The sequence below is a fragment of the Canis lupus genome, chromosome 3 (assembly GCF_003254725.2).
Source record: "Canis lupus dingo isolate Sandy chromosome 3, ASM325472v2, whole genome shotgun sequence".
NCBI classification, from domain to species: Eukaryota; Metazoa; Chordata; class Mammalia; order Carnivora; family Canidae; genus Canis; species Canis lupus.
In genome coordinates this window covers 167,124-184,708 of record NC_064245.1, presented here as the reverse complement: position 1 = coordinate 184,708, position 17,585 = coordinate 167,124, and the positions used below count along the sequence as shown (strand labels likewise).

Below are 17,585 nucleotides of genomic sequence, written 5' to 3'. Positions count from 1 at the left end.
TTTGTTGCTTAAAAATTCAGGTATCAAAACAGGAAGAGTGTTTAATTATTATAGTTGAAACTAGGCTGAGAAATTACCTTTGCGTCCTAAAATATATTATTATTTAGTCGGAATTTAAGGAAAGACATTTTGTGTGATTTTTCTTTAATGTATTCCTTTTTCTGTGACTGAAGCTATTTTGGAGGGAAAATTTAGTCATTCTATTCCTAAATAATTGTTTATTCAATCATGTGTCTTTGTGGCCTCCTCTATCAGAAATGTAGAGTTGCAGTGAACACTTTTTTAATGATTTGATATTTGTATATAGAACATTAGCATTTGTGGTAAGGATTCTCTGTTCCCTGCATAAATTTGCTGCTCTATAGCTGCCATAATTTAGTACTCCTGCAGGCTTTATGTAATATATATAATATATATTCAATTATATTATAAAATGGGTTAAAATTTGAGTACTAAAATATGAATCTAATATTTTATTTCCAAGAGAATATAATTGCATTAGCAATATTTTAGATCCCTTAAAGCAATTGTTATATAAAAACTTGTCTCTCTTCCACTTAGAACTTAACTTAGATAGCAGTAATTTCCCTGGAGTGAAACTACGGTCAAAAATGTCCCTCCGTTCTTATGGAAGCCGCGAAGGATCTGTATCTAGTCGTTCGGGAGAGTGCAGTCCTGTTCCTATGGGTTCATTTCCAAGAAGAGGGTTTGTAAACGGAAGCAGAGAAAATACTGGTTATTTAGAGGAACTTGAGAAAGAGAGGTAACTTTTCTTCATTAAATCATAAACTTGTATACTCCCAATTTTTACTATTATTTTGTCATTTTGTAATATAAGATAGGAATTATGAAGCATGAATGGCAGGTGATCATGAACACTTAAGAGAGCTGTTTACATTTATTAATTCAAAGGTAGTAAAAAAAAAAAAAACAAAAACAAAGGTAGTATGTTACTGATCATATTTATATTAAATCCAAAAATGTAATGAGACAATATTAAATATGAAAATGTAGAGCACCTCGGTGCCTAAGTGATTGAGTGTCTGCCTTTGGCTCAGGTCATGTTCCCAGGGTCCTGGAATCGAGTCCCCCATCGGGCTCCCTGCATGGAGCCTGCTTCTCCCTCTGCCTGTGTCTCTGCCTCTCTCTGTGTGTGTGTGTGTCTCATGCATAAATAAATAAAATCTTAAAAAAAAAAAAAAAGAAAATGTAAAGGAGGCAATTCTTGGGATTCTAAGACTTGTACTTTGTTACTTAAATACTTCACATGCCCTGTAGGTTGAATAAGACACATGATCACAGTATTTAGGTCAGGTTAAAATATGTAACTGATTTTTAATTGAATTTTTTGTTACCTTTTGAAATAAATTGAGTAACTAGAGAGTCAGTCTGAGGTAACTGTTTCCATTAGGGAAGTCCTATTAAAAGTAGCCACAAATATAACATTTCTTAATTTATCAGTTTCAGTATCTTAAAAAACAATGCTTGACGTATATTATCTAGTTTCTCACAGTTAATTTATTACTTCTTCTCTTACCGAAGTTAAAATCTTACTACAAATACTAGAATATATATCATTATCAAGAACTTTATCAAGTGTTTTGTAAAAGGTTATGGAATTCCTTAATGCATGAATAACTCACCATTTTTATATTCCTAAAAGTTTTATTAAACATTCAAGCAATGTTAAAATGTATAAACATTACATATTAGCTCTGTAACCTTGGTCATGTCATTAAATTTTGTGTTTTCTCCTGTAAAATAGGGATATGGTTCTACCTTGCAGAGTTGTGAAAAGTGGTTGTTAATGTAAAAATGTCCAGCATATCTAACTGAAAGGCAAAAGACTTTTTGCGTGCTGTCTCTCTAGTTTTAAGTGTGTGCATCTATAAAAATAGATGTAGCACTAAGCTTTATTTCCTCTTGAGTTTACGTGAATCTGTTTCACACCTTGAGCCAAGACTATTTCTATCAGACAACATAGGAAACACTATTGTGAATAGGAAGCTAACTGGGTCCACAGTCTTCCGTCTTTGTCCCCTTTGAACTCTGTTAAGAGACACAGAATATGTGACCATGCCCCCTTTCCTAGGAACGTACTTTGCTCCATGTAGATAAAGTCCCAAGTTTATTAAGTAGAGACAGAGAGGAGCGTACGTGTGTATGTACTTCTTAGATGTCTTGCATCCTCTTGGTTTTCATTACGTTGGAGGAGGATGTTGGGTCCTTGCATATATGACAGAACCGTTATTTTGCTCTCATGCAGTTGATAGGTTAGAGAGGTCTAGGCTCAAACTCATTTTCCTAAAAAAAAAAAAAAAAACACTCATTTTCCTTCTTCATAATCAGTCATTGATGAGAAATTTAATACCAGTCTGATTCTCATTCCCTTGTAGGTTGCCATTTTTCTTCTGTAGAAGCTTTTTTTTTTTTTTTTTTTTTTTGTAGAAGCTTTTAGAATGCCTCAGTATATGTGTTTTTTTCATCTGTCATGCTGGGTACTCACTGTGCCCTTTTAATCTGGAAAATTTATTTTCAGAATTTTCAGCTTTTGAAAATTCTGTCATGTAATTTCTTTGATTTTCTCCCCTGTTTTTTCTCTTCTTTCTTTCTCTCTTTTAAGTTACAGGTTCACTGTCTCTCTGTCTCTTTTTTTCTTGTTTTCTGTATCGCCCAAGGTAAGTGCTAGAAAGTAGTCAAGCCAGGGCTCAAACCTAGCTACACAGCGCTTTAACCTTTTTGAACTTCAGTTTTCCAGTCTGAAGAGTGAGCCTAAGAATAACTACCTCAAAGGATGTTGTAAGGATTAAATTAGATTTTAAAAAAATACTTAGTGCTATGTCTAGTTCTTAGAACATTCAAAAATTGTAAGCTGTTGTCATGTTAGCTATTCACTCATTTAACAAGTATTTATTAAATGCATAGTACATAATGTGCCATGCTCTTTTAGGTGACCCTGAGTCAGCTAGAGGACTAAGATGACATGAAACTTGCATTTTAGAGAAGACTTAACAATTGTTTAAAAAAGTCTAAACCCTAAAGACCTACCTGCCTCTGAGTCTAGACCTGGTTTCAGTTCTGAGCCTTAATAAGCACTGTTGTCAATCACTATCATTTAACCACTTGTTAACATTTTGGCTCAAAACACTGTAACCGTGGCTTCCCCATAGCATTTTACCATTGTTCCACCCTAAACTTGACAATAACAACTTGTCCCTATTCCCCATAGCCTCCCCTCACTCTACCGCCTTTATTAACATTGGCCTATCAATTTAAACACTTATAATGCCCAGCTCTTACTTAGCCCATTTATTGGAGAGTAATCAGAGGAAATAGTAGCATCACTATTTGTTCAGCACCTAAATCCTGGTAGGTCCTGCTAGTTCTCACCAGGGGGCACTAAAAAATATAATTAAATCTCGTCTTTACAACAGCTTGTGAAAGGGGTTCAGGCTTTCTCTGGTGCTTTTTCCTGCTTCTGTTGTCAGAAATGGGAGGGAGGAGGCAGCTTCTCATTGGTCTGCACTGCCCCCAAGGTTGCTACATCATAATAAGCAGGGGCTTACTATCTCATGGATTCCCTCACTGCTGACGTTGCCACATAAAAAATGAAGGCTTATTTCTTATATTTTTAATTGTTTCTCAGTAAAGGAAAGGGAATTTTAGCAAGAATATAACCTTCCACATACTCACATGCAAACATATTTTCAAAACAATATAATCAAACAAAATTTTAAAGTAACAATACTAGAGGGGAACATCTCTGTAGATGAGCAAACTCCAGAAGTGATAACAGAAAATATCCACAAATTTGACTACAAAAAAAAATCAGAATCTTCTACATGACAAAGACATTGTAAACAAAAGACAAGTGATAAACAGAGAAAATATATTTATAACCCATATAACCAAAAGTATAATCATTCTTAATATAGATGAGGCCCTATAAAAAAGTAAGAAAAAGCTATAGGTGAGGAAATACAAATGGTTTTTAAACTTGAAAAAAAAATGCTAACCTTACACTAAAAGAAATCAAATTAACCTTAGTGATACACTGTTAAAAAAAAAATAGATATGCAGAAATAAAGTTTGGTCAAACATTTATGTTGGTGAAAGTGGTAGGAGCATACATTGGTACAACATCTAATAAGAGCAGTAAGTTAAGATTTTACATACCCTAAGAATTTATCTTATATACATGCTTGCACATTTGTGAAATGGGACTATCTATAAGCATATTCAGTGTAGCATTGTTGATAATAGCAAAAGATTAGGAAGGCCCTAAATGCCCTTTAAAACAAAACTGGTTATAGCGTATCCCATTATGGACTCATGAATACTACACAGCTAACAAAAAATACGTAGGACCTTTTTCTTTTCTGACACAGAATGATCTCCCAAGATCGATTTTTAAGTGATAAAAAGTTAATAGGGCAATACATAGAGTAATAAACTATTGTTCATGTTTAAAAATGTACATGTAAGTATACATGTAGATCATTGCATTTTTGTAGAATCTCTGGGAATATACACAATATTTTGTTTTAAAGTTTCTGCAACTAATCTTTTTCTTTCTTTTAATTGTAATAGAGTTAACTATATGTTAGTTTCAGGTATACAATCTATGGTGATTCACCAATTCTGTACATTAGTCGGTGCTCTTAATGATAGGTGTACTCTTAATCCCCTTCACCTATTCCACCTCCCCTCCCCCCACCAACCTCTCCTCTTGTAACATCAGTTCATTCTCTGTAGTCTGTTTTTTGGTTTGTCTCTTTTTTTCTTTTTCTTTTTCTTTTCTTTTTTTTTTTATATTGGTCATCGTTGTATTTCTTAATTCCACGTGAGTGAGATCATATGGTATGTGTCTGAATGACTTATCTCGCTTAGCATTATGTTCTCTAGATTCATCCATATTTTGCAAATGGCAAGATTTCATTCTTGGCTGAGTAATATTCTATAGTTTGTGTGTGTGTGTGTGTGTGTGTGTGTGTTTGGGTATGCCTTTACACGTATATATGTGTGTGTATATATAAATATATATCAGTTGATAAAGCAACTCTAACATGATTCTTCACATTCACTTTATTTTCCCATTTATCATTTCAGCCCTAGCCGTATACATATATATATCTATTCTTCTTTATCCATTCATCTATCGATGGACACTTGGTTTGCTTTCATGATTTGGCCATTATAAATAATGCCGCAATAAACATAGGGGTATATGTATCTTTGTGATTAGTGTTTTTATATTCGTTGGGTAAATACCCAGTAGTAGAATTACTGGAGCATAAGGTAGTTCTATTTTTTAATTTTTTGAGGACCCTCCATACTGTTTTCCACAGTAACTGCACCAGTTTGCATTCCTACCAAAGTGCAGGAAGGTTCCTTTTTATTCCCATCTTCACCAACACTTGTTTCTTGTGTTTTGGATTTTAGCCATTTTGACAGATGTGAAGTGGTATCTTACTGTACTTTTGATTTGCATTTCCCTGATGATGAATGATGTTGAGCATCTTTTCATGTGTTTTTTTTTTGGCCATCTGTATGTCTTTGGAGAAGTGCACAGTGACAAAATATTTCCTATTATTTTGAGAAGCTGAAAGCCACATCTGTGTCCAGGGCAGTGGCTTCCTATACTCTAGGTTTGTTTTTTGTGTAATTACTGCTTTTCCTTACTCTTTTTATTCTTATATTAATTTTTGGGTTTTGTTATATCTGTACTTTATTTCTGCAAACCATCATGATATCTTTAGACTGTAAATAAACGTGAAGAAAGCCTTAGGTTGAAATGTAAATGTTCTAGTAAGGATGTTGAGTATCTTATTTAGGTGAAAAAGTAAGAATTTTTATTTATTTATTTATTTATTTATTTATTTATTTATTTTTAAGATTTATTTATTTATTCATTTAGACAGAGCGAAGAGAGAGGCAGAGACACAGGCAGAGGGAGAAGCAGGCTCCATGCAGGAAGCCCGATGTGGGACTTGATCCTGGGTCTGCAGGATCACACCCCGGGCTGCAGGCGGCACTGAACCGCTGCGCCACCGGGGCTGCCTAAGAATTTTTTAATATTCAAATTTTAATGATTATAATATTCTAAGTCCCACCTTCAAAAATCCGATTAAAGTGTTCTGCTTATTCATTATTAAAACTTTAGGTTAAGTAGAGAACATTATAATTGCAGCTGATAAGAATTACTGTTATGTACTCTTTTGGCATTGTGTAAACTTGTCTTTTTTTAAAAAAACAGATCATTACTTCTTGCTGATCTTGACAAAGAAGAAAAGGAAAAAGATTGGTATTATGCTCAACTTCAGAATCTCACTAAAAGAATAGATAGTCTCCCTTTAACTGAAAATGTAAGTAACTTAGCATTATGACCTATTTTAGACTTTAATAACTTTGATCTCTTAAAAGTACCTACGTTACTCATTTAAAACATTCAAGATAAAAAAAAACATTCAAGATAATTGCATTTTTAGTTATTTGTAAACTGTAATATGTTTTATCTAACTTTAAACTCAAATATATAGTAATTAATGAATTTTTGTTTGTAAAGGTGATATAAACTTCATTATGCTCAAGCAGATATTTATTTTAAACCACCAATTAAAATCTATTAGGTTTGCATTCTAAAGGACTCAATTCAACTAGGTAACTGGTTTTTTAATTCTGTCTGTTGAATTACCAAACATACTCTGAAAATGTTTATTACCATCTATCTTTTGAACCACTTTACATGCCATATAGTTTTTGTAATAAAAGTGTCTTTAAAGATAATTTGAGTGCTATTCCAGTTATTATAAATAACAAAATCTTTTGGCCAGGATCTTAAGACTTTCTACAAGTATAAAAGTGTGTTTATTTGCAAATATAACTATGTGAAAAAGAACTTCATCTTGTCAGCCTTTCTTTCCCCAAGCTTTCCATGTCAGCTATTTTATTCATGGGATAGCATGAACATTCTGAATGTTCTGGAATACATTAATAATTTTGAACAAGATTGTATTCTAACTGTTGTCCATAAATATTTTTTAAAAAGAGAAAAATAGAATAAAAGATATATTGTCCTCTGTTAGCTTAGAGTTTTAATTTTCTAATAACACTTTTGTGAGGATATAAATGAAAAACAAAAGTAGAAAGGAGCACTTTCAAAACATGTACTTTACCAGATTTCCTTAGTGGACATTGTCTGGAAGGAGCTTAGAACCAGAAGCTTACGTGTGTAATCTAGAACAATCGTATAAGATTTTGAGAGGAAGAAAAGGATCCCTTTTCCTGACAATGTCCTTGACATCTTCCTGGGAGTTGAGGAGACCCAGATAGTAAAAGAACAGTTAATGGAAAGTTACTGGCATACAAGGATTAGGAACTCAGGAAGTTTTGGTGGGATTTTTACTCAAATAAAAAATACCTGAGCATAGTTTTGCTCACCATTCTCATTGATACTTAAAATATACAAAATTTAGAGTCCAGTTGTCTATATGAAATCAGGTTTAGAAAAGAGCTCAAGTGTGTGTGACAGTTAGAAAGCAGTTGGTTAATATCTGAAACAAAGAGGAGTTGTCAAATAAATTCTTTCCATATTTATTAAATAATCACATTTATTTAATAGGATATGTAAAACATTATAGGCCATTTCACAACATTAGCAAATGTAAACTGCTTATATGTCATAAATATTTTTTAATTTCACAAATTATGTGTTTATATTGGGAAGCAAGTTAACACTTTCATATGTAAATACTTATCAAGATATTAGACATTGCTTTTAAAATATCAGATCTAAACCACATTATTGCAACATTGTTATGTTCAACTTTTTTTTTTGCAGGGGTTTTTGGGAAATGGAGAATAAATAAGTGGAGTTAGGACTGGCTCATTGGGACTTAGAAATAACATACAGACTATTTCATCTGTATTGCAACCCATAATTTGGGTATGCCTATAGAAATACATTATCTGTGGAATGTCATCTGCATTATTGCAAGGGAAAAGGGTGAGAGCTTCCCTGATTTAACTGACAGTGCAGTTTAGAATCCTTGGACCTATAGAATGTTAGTGTGTGACATAGGTCTGAGTGTGACATAGGTCTCGCACAGCTTTCTTCTGAGTATATAGAGCATAAAAAATCTATACCACTTTCTCATTTCCTTCATAGCCCATTATAATTTTATTTAATCAGACTTTTAGCTATTATTACCTCCTGGAGCATGCGTTTATAAGTTACATTACCTTGTCCTTTTTTTCATCCTTTTGTATGCCTAGCAGTTATCTCAGTGCCTGGAATTTTAATTACAGAGTTAATTGATTAGAGGGTTAAATGAATTAACAACCCCTGCATGAAGAAGTACTTCTTGTTTATTTCAACTTTGTTTCACTTTTGGATTTTTACCAGAAAGTTTGTGTTGTTTTGCAATTTATGATTATCTGCAATAAATAAAGAGTTTTTCCTTATACATTTTCTTCATCTTATGAACGATTTTCTCTTTTCAGTATGAACATTTATAACAATCCTTAAGTTGAGGTATAAACTTAAGGATGATGAACTACTTCTTAATTTTTTTATGTTGTCCACATTAATGTACTAATTTCTAACAAAGTAGTACATGGGAACTGAAGAAGGCTTACCTTAGCTGGGCCAATTAGATATTTTAAATGAATCAGTACAGTTTACATAAAAACATTTATGGCTATGGGGCAATAAAAGTGTTTCAACTCAGCATTTCACATGAGGGACCCAGACTGAGCCCGGCACCTGTAATCAAATTTTAGGATTCCTTAAAATAAAAAAAAAAATCTAGTTATGTGCAATAACGTGCATATTTGATACTCATTTTATTTATTGGTATTTTTATGCATTTTGCTTCTACTGATAAACACATAACATGAGATATTAACATTTCAATTTAATTTGTGGTTTTAGTTTTCCTTACAAACAGATATGACCAGAAGACAATTAGAATATGAAGCAAGGCAAATCAGAGTTGCAATGGAAGAACAACTAGGTACTTGCCAGGATATGGAAAAAAGAGCGCAGGTAAATTATTTATTATTAAACTATAAAACAGCAGAGGCTAGAGAAGAGCTATTAAGAATGTAATGAATTATAGCTCTGTTAACATTGATTAAATATTATTAAAGGTATTTATAAGTCTACTTTCACTTTGGCAGAACTTCACAATAATAATTTATCATGGCTCCTGGGCAACATAACCAATGTTCACATAATTTCACCTTCACCATATTTCATTTCTCTGATACTGTTCAGCTCTGCCCTGGAATTATAAGAGAGAAAAAGGGTTAGGTGCTGGTCGTCTGGTAACTGATGGCTAACTTCACAGATTTTTACTTCCTGTAATCTAAGTATGTGTAATGACATTCAGAATATTTCGCTGCTGTTTAAGTTGCATATGAAAAGGGAATTCCTCATTTAAGGAAAGTAGAGAGGAAACATAGAACAGTGAGAAAGGTAAGATGAGTTGGATGGAGAACATTCCCATATATCTCCCCTCAACAGATGTCAAGAAAGAATAGTAAATAGCTTCGCTATTTGCTATGCATTTTCATACATTATTGAATTTAGACTTTTATATTTACACAAGTATATTACTGGCTAATGTTTTTAAGCCCTGAGGAGGCTTTGCTGTTTACCTTGTCTGTTTCAAAGTAAGTACGAACATTTAAAAAGGAAAAAAAAAAAAAGGAAAGGAAAACTTTTAGGAGAAATTTGTTAAGAAAACATTATTTGAAAGATTTTATTTAAAAGAATAGTAAATAACAGGGAGAATATACATTCATATGAGTGGTATAAATACATTTTTGTATTCTAAAGAGTTTATTTTATAGTTTTAAAATCATTCATACATGACATTTTACATCCCCAAAGTGTAGTCTTTACCTTTTATATAGTAGCTTTCTAAACATAATATATATTCATTTTATGCTACAGTATGGAGGTAGACTAAGGAGATACTTAAACACCAGTACCATGGTCCATTTTATAGTCCGTACCTATTAGTTTCACAATGAAGCTAGAGACTCAACTAATATATCTATGTTAGTTATGTTGTAATTCGTATATGTAATACACCTTTTAATTTCCTCTCACCTCCCCCCCCCAAAAAAAGGGATCCCTGGGTGGCGCAGCAGTTTAGCGCCTGCCTTTGGCCCAGGGCGCGTTCCTGGAGACCCGGGATTGAATCCCACGTCGGGCTCCCGGTGCATGGAGCCTGCTTCTCCCTCTGCCTGTGTCTCTGCCTCTCTCTCTTTCTCTGTGTGTGACTATCATAAATTAAAAAAAATTAAAAAAATTTCCTCTCACCCCTGTTCCATTCAAGTTAGCGTCTTAAATGCCAGAAGTAAAACTTTAAAAATAAACCTTTTGGGTGCCCGGGTGGCTCAGTCAATTAAGTGTCCAACTCTTGGTTTTGGCTCAGTTCGTGATCTCAGGGTCTTGGGATGGAACTGCACGTCATGCTGCCACTCAGCAGGGAGTCTGCCTCAGATTCCCTCTCTCCCCTTCTCCCTCTGCCCCTCCCCCGCTTGCGCTCTCTTTGTGTGTGTCTCTCTCTCTCTCAAATAAGTCTTTACAAGAATAAGCCTTTCAGGAGAAAACTATACATGAATATCTTTCTAATATTGGAGTAATAAAGGATTTCCTAAAAAAGACACAAAGCACTATTTTTTAAAGAAAAAAACTGGTAAATTTCACTGTATTGGATTCAGAATTTATCAGGTACCTTAAACATATATAAATTTTGGGAAGAATGGTAAGTAACTTAGTAAATATATAGGTACAACTAGCAATCTATGTGGGAAAAATAAAATTTAGATCCCTAACTCACATATTTTATAAGAAAAATTACAAATGGATTAAATATCTAAATGTGAAAAGTAAACCTATAATTAATAGAAGAAAATACAGGACAACAAATGTAAATGTCATAAAATTTTAAAACATTCTGCAGAAGATAAACTAAGGGAAAATATTTTTGACACATAAAAGAAGAATGGTCATTAGTCCTATAATGTAAGAATTCCTACAACTAGTAAGAAAAAGGCAACTCATTTTTTAATGGTTAGAGGATGTAATCAATTTATTGAAAAGAAAATGCAGATGATTAGTAAACATATACAGATGACTGGTAAACAAGGGAAATTCAAAATAAAATCCATTCTTGCCTATGCCTGTGTGAGATTTTCTGTCTCCAGCTATCTCTGCTAACAGTCTGGTTATTTACTTACTTTTTATTTGTTCAGCATATATATGGGCGCTTAGTATGGTGGTCCCTACTTTCCTATATACCTATAAGCAAAGGCTGGGGAAATGTACACCAAGTTGTTACTAGAGCTTACTTTTGGGGACTAGGGATTGGTAGGGTGAAAGTTCTTTACACTTCCATTTTACTATAATTTTTCGTTTCTTCTATATGTCTCCAACACTTGGAGTCAGACTCATAATTAACAGTTGGGGGGCAATGAAACATTAGCTTGTTTAACTTAAATTTTCCTGAATACTACTGAAGTTGAATATTTTTTCATATACTTATTAGACTTTTGAACTTCCTGTTATTCATCTTTTTCCCATTTTTCTATTATGTTAAATGTCTTACTCTTAAATAGTTGCAAGTTGTATTAATATTCTTTTAATACCACTCTGTTATAGATAATACACATCACAACCCCTCCCTGCAAAATCTATTGCCTATTTTAGCTTTATGATAACAAAAATTAGTTTTGTTGTAGAGCTAAATTAATTATATTGTCATAGTTGTGCTTTCTATGAATTACTTATACGTCTTTTCCTTTTCCTATCTTGAAATCATAAGTTATCCTTCTATTATTTCTAATATTTTTAATGTTTTATTTTTATTATTAGGTCTTTAATTCATCTCCAACATGCAACTGTGTATGTTTTGGAGGTAGGGATCTAATTTTACATAGATACCCACAAGTATGTATATATACGTAATTATTTAATATATAACTTACATTTTAAATAAATATTAGTCTTTATTAATATATGATCAATTATATGTAATAATATATACACAGAGATACATGCATATTTACGTTTTTAACTAAATTACTCATTATCTTTATTTGATATTCCACTATTTCCCCATTGATTAGTAACATCATCTCTGGCATATGGTAAGTTTATATTTGCTGAATATTTCTAGATTCTGTTCCACTCATTTATTTTAGTTTCTCTGTGCCTGCACTGACAATACATTTGTTTTATTTGCAGTAGTTTTATGAATCTTAGTACCAGGTAGAGTGAGTTCTCCTCTTTTTGTTTGTAAAAATCTAGTTATATTCCAGTTCATTACTTTTTCATCTGAAATTTATTATCAGCTTCTCTAATTAAAAAAACAGCCTGATACATTTTCTTTAGAATTACATTGAATTTATAAATTGATTTGAGGAGAATTAGTATCTTTACAATATAAAGATTAGTTCTTGTTTGAAAGGATGGCCTGTGGAGCCTGTCCTCCTGGGTTCTAATTCTAGACAAGCTACTTACACCAAGCACTGATTTTGGGTAAATTTTCTGCCTCAGTTTTCTCATTGGTAAAATCTAATGCTAAACTGAATGAGTTAATGAGTTAATACATGTAAAAGCACTTAGAATCTGGCCCATAGTAAACACTCGGTATATATTAGGTGTTATTAATTTTATTTCTTCACTCTTTTAGATGTTATTTTATGTCCCTCAATAAAGTTTTGTGGTGTTCTCTATAAAGATTTTATACATCTTTTTAAATTTATTCCTAGATGTAATATAGTTTTTGTTACTGTTATAAATGAGATTAACTATGATTACTAAATTACTTTTAAGTAATAAGTATCCAGGAACTTTCTCGAGCTCTTTTATTAAATTGTCTCAGTAGTTTAAGATTTTCTTGCATTTTCCACATAACTATCAAATATGACAGTTGGATTTTTTTGTATTGTTTGCGAAATAATGATAATTTTGTTTGCCCTTTTCAGTTTTTTTCTCTATATATATTACATAAGAACTCTAATACATATTTGAATAAGAAGCAGTGATACTGGTCTTCTCTGTCTTATTATGACTCTAAAGGGACTCCTCTTAAAATTTCACTGTTAAATGTGTTGTTTACTCAGTTTTTGGTAGATAACCTTTCTCAAGTTGAGGAATTTACCTTCTGTTCCCAGTTTGTTAAGACTTATACCGAATCTGTATTGAACTTTATTATAATTGTTTAAAATCAGTTTTTTGAAAGTCACAACAACTACATAACCCTGAACTTTTAAGCTACTTATTACTAAGCATAATTTCATAAATATTCAAGGTTATCATATTTAAAAAAAGGAAAGAAATACTACTGACTTCATCCATTTTCATTTTGAGAAACGAAAGCACAGAAGTTACATTATTAGAAATCCTCTATCTCAGTGGGTATCAAGACATAGAATGACTTCGAGATTTAGTGGCATATTGGCAATACAGAAATCAAGAGGAATATTAGATATAATTTCCTATTTTCATCTTTTAAATATTAAAAATTTTAATTTAAGATTTTATTGGTTGGTCCCCCTACCCCTAGGCTATGCTTCTAAGGAGCCCATTAGGCAGCTTTAAGCCCAGCACTGTAGGGCTTCTGGCACTGCCCCCTAGCTCTGTGCTATGGGAGACCTGCTCTCTCCAATACTGTCTTAGCCAGAGCCTATATAAGACAGTGCTGCAGGCCTGGCAGTCTGTGGGCAGCCCCTACAGTGGCCAGCACACTCCATAATGACTCCTACCCCAGAGAAAGGGAAAGATAACCATACACACCATTTCAGAGGAGGCCCTGGCAGCAGGCTGGAAGCAGACAAGTGGTGTGACTACAGGTTGCACCCACCAACAAAAGCTGCTCAGGACAACACAGGGGAAGCACACAGCAGTTTGATGCTACAGCATCTCTAGGAAACACCTGGTCTGACTCAACCTAAATCCAAGGCATCCCCAGACTGGCCCACTAACACCATAGGAACCAGACACTGCCCACAACAGGGGGAAGAGAGCCATTGCAGATAACTAGACTGAAGGGAAAAACAGCTCAGCTACAACAGCAGGGCACACACATCACACATAGAAGATAGCCTTAAAGCACCACATTCTGGTAAACATAAGACTTTGCACAACAGAGCACTATAGGACCTCTTCTTCATAAGGCCATTACTTTGAGGTGCAGGAAACATAGCTGTCGTTCCTAACACAGAGAAGCAGATACAGAGAGCTAGACAAAATGAAGAGACAGAAGAATATATCTGAAATGAAACAATAGGACAAAATCACAGCAGGATCCCTAAGTAAAACAGAGATATGTAATGTGCCTGAGAATTCAAAAAAATGATCATTAATATACTCACTGGGCTTGAGAAAAGAGTGGAGAACATCAGTGAGACCCTTAACAATGAGATAAAAAAGAACCAGTCAGAGATGAAGAACACGATAAATGAATTAAAATTACACTAGATAGAATAAATAGTAGAAGCAGAAGAATCAGTGACTTAGAGGACAGAGTAATGAAAAGTAATCAAGCTGAGCAGATGAGAAAAAAATTATGCAAAATGAGAATAGACTTAGGGAACTCAGTGACACCATCAAGCATGATAACATTTGCATCATAGAGATTCCATAAGGAAAAGAGAGAGAAAAGGGGGCAGAAAATTTATTTGAAGAAATAATAGCTGAAAACTAACTGAATCTGGGGAAGGAAACAGAAATCCACATCCAGGAGTCACAAAAATCCCCTAACAAAATCAGCCCAAGGATGTCCACACCAAGACCCATAGTAATTAAGGTGGCAGAAAGTAGTGATGAAGAGAGAATTTGAAAAGCAGCAAGAGAAAAGAAAGCCGTTACATACAAGGGAAACCTTATAAGGCCATCAGATTTTTCAGCAGAAACTTTGTAGACCAGAAAGGAATAGCATGACATATTCAAAGTACTGAAAGGAAACAAACAAACAAACAAAAAAAAACCAAACAAACAAAAACAGGCAAAAATACTGTCTCCAGCAAGGCTCATTCAGAATGAAAAGAGAGATCGAGTTTCCCAGACACACAGAAAAGTAAAGGAATTCATTACCACTAAACCAGCCCTACGAGAAAAGTTAAAGGGGACTCTTCAAGTGGAAAGTAAAGACCGTACACAAGAGTAAGGAAATAGGAAGCACAAAAATAGTAAAAATAAGTATATTGATCAAAATCAGCCAAAGGACTTAACAAAATAAATGATGTAAAGTATGATACCATATACCTAAAACATGGAGAGGAGAGGAGTTAAGAATGGGCTCTACTTAAGCAGCCTTCATTTTAGTATAGACTGCTGTATACAGAAGATGTTGCATACAAACCCAATGGTAACTACAAATCAAAAACCAATAATATGCAAAAATAAAAAAGAAAGGAATCCAAGCATATCACTAAAGCAAGTCAACTAATCGTGAGAGAAGAGAGCAAGAGAAGAAAGAAACAGAGAAAAACTACAAGAACAACCATAACACAAGCAACAGAATGACAATAAATACATACCTATCAATAATTACTTTGCAAATGGACTAAATGCTCCAATCGTAAGACATAGGGTGACAAATGGATTAAAAAAAAAAAAAACATCTATATGCTGGGTCTCATTTCAGACCTAAAAACACATGCAGATTGAAAGTAAAGGAATGGAGAAACATTATCATGCAAATGGATGTGAAAGAAGCTGAGATAGCAGTACTTCTATCTGACAAAATAGACTTTGAAACAAGAGACAAAGAAGGACACTATATAATCATTAAAAGGACGATCTGGCAGGGAAATCTAACAACTGTGAGTATTTTGGTACCCAAATATTTAAAGCAGTTACTAACAAGCATAAAGGAAGTAATGGGTGGTAATACAATAATAGAAGGGCCTTCAACCACCCTACTTACATCAATGGGCAACCTACTTACATCATCTAAACAAAATCAAGAAGGAAACTGGCTTTTTTTTTTTTTTTTTTTTTTTTTTTTTTTTTTTTTTGGAAACTGGCTTTGAATGACACATTGGACTAGGTGGATTTAACAGATACATATTCAGGACATTCTGTCCTAAAACAGCAAAATACACAATCTTTTCAAGTGCCCATGGAACCTTCTCCAGAGTAGATCACATACTAGGCCACAAAACAAGTCTCAACAAATACAAAAGAAATCAAAATCAATTTATGCATCTTTTCTGACCACACCACCATGAAACCAGAAATGAACCACAAGAAAATATCTGGAAAGACCACAGATATCTGAGGCTAAATAACATGCTACCAAACAATGTATGGGGTCAACCAAGAAATCAAAGAGGAAATCAAAAAAATACATGGAGACAAATAAAAATGAAAATACAATGGTCTGAAATCTTTGAGATTCAGCAAAAGCTATTCTAAAAGGGAAGTTTATAGCAATACAAGCCTACCTCAAGAAATATGAAAATCTCAAATCAAAAAATCTAGCTTTTCACTTACAGGAGCTGAAACAGAAGAGCAAACAAAACCCAAAACTGGTAGAAGGAAGGAAATAATAAAAATTAGAGCAAAAATAAACAAAATAGAAACTTAAAAAAACCAATAGAACAGATCAATGAAACCAGGAGCTGGTTCTTTGAAAAGATCAACAAACTAAAGGCTTCATAAGCCTTTAGTGAGACTCAAAGAGGACTCAAAATCAGAAATGAAAGAGGAGAAATAACAAATGATATCACAGGATTATAAGGGTGTTATAAAAAATTATATGCCAACAAATTGGACAACCCAGAAGAAATGAATAAATTCTTAGAAATAAGAACCTTCCAGATTGAATCAGGAAGAAGTAGAAAATTGGAACAGACCAGAAATTGAATTAGTAATCAAAAGACTGCCAGCAAACAAGTCCAGACTAGGTGACTTCACAGCAGAATTCTACCAAACATTTAAAGAAGAATTAATACCTATTCTTCTCAAACTTCCCAAAAATAAAAAAAAATTAAAAAAAGGAGGGAAAACTTCTAAATTCATGCATTACCCCAACATAATATTAGCAAGCTGAATCCAACAATACATTTTAAAAATCACTCATCACCATCAAGGGGGATTATTTCCAGGGTGCAAGGGTGGTTGGATATTTGCAAATCAATCAACATGATGCATCACATTAATAAGAGAAAGGGTAAAAACCCTTCACAAAGTAGGTCTCGAAGGAACATACCTCAACATAATAAAAGCCTTATATGAAAAACCCATCCTCAATGGGAAAAAGCTGAGAACTTTTTCCCTAAGTTGAAAAACAAGGCAAGGATATCCACTCTCACTTTTATTAACATAATACTGGAAGTCCTAGCCACAGCAATCAGATAAGAAAAAAGAATAAAAGGCATCCAGATTGGTAAGGAAGAAGTAAAATTTTCATCATTTGCAGATTACATGACACTGTATATAGAAAACCCTGGAGACTCCACCAAAAAACTACTAGAATTGACAAATTCAGTAAGATCCTAGGATACAAAATCACTGCATAAAAACCTGTTGCATTTCAATACATTGATAATGAAGTAACAGA

General features: G+C 33.4%; 1 protein-coding gene across 10 annotated transcripts in view; it reads left to right on the top strand.

Annotated features, from left to right (window-relative positions):
* The window catches only part of APC (APC regulator of WNT signaling pathway), a 128,220-nt gene that overhangs the window by 61,817 nt on the left and 48,818 nt on the right, over window positions 1–17,585 (top strand). For 8 of the 10 annotated variants that reach the window (XM_049107820.1, XM_035714400.2, XM_049107823.1 and 5 more), the window contains 3 exons: window positions 562–763; window positions 6,257–6,365; window positions 8,933–9,046. In XM_049107820.1, coding sequence (XP_048963777.1) covers window positions 562–763; window positions 6,257–6,365; window positions 8,933–9,046 — 425 coding nt within the window. The remainder of the gene's footprint in view (window positions 1–561; window positions 764–6,256; window positions 6,366–8,932; window positions 9,047–17,585) is intronic. The other 2 variants (XM_049107822.1, XM_049107816.1) reach the window with 1 other exon arrangement.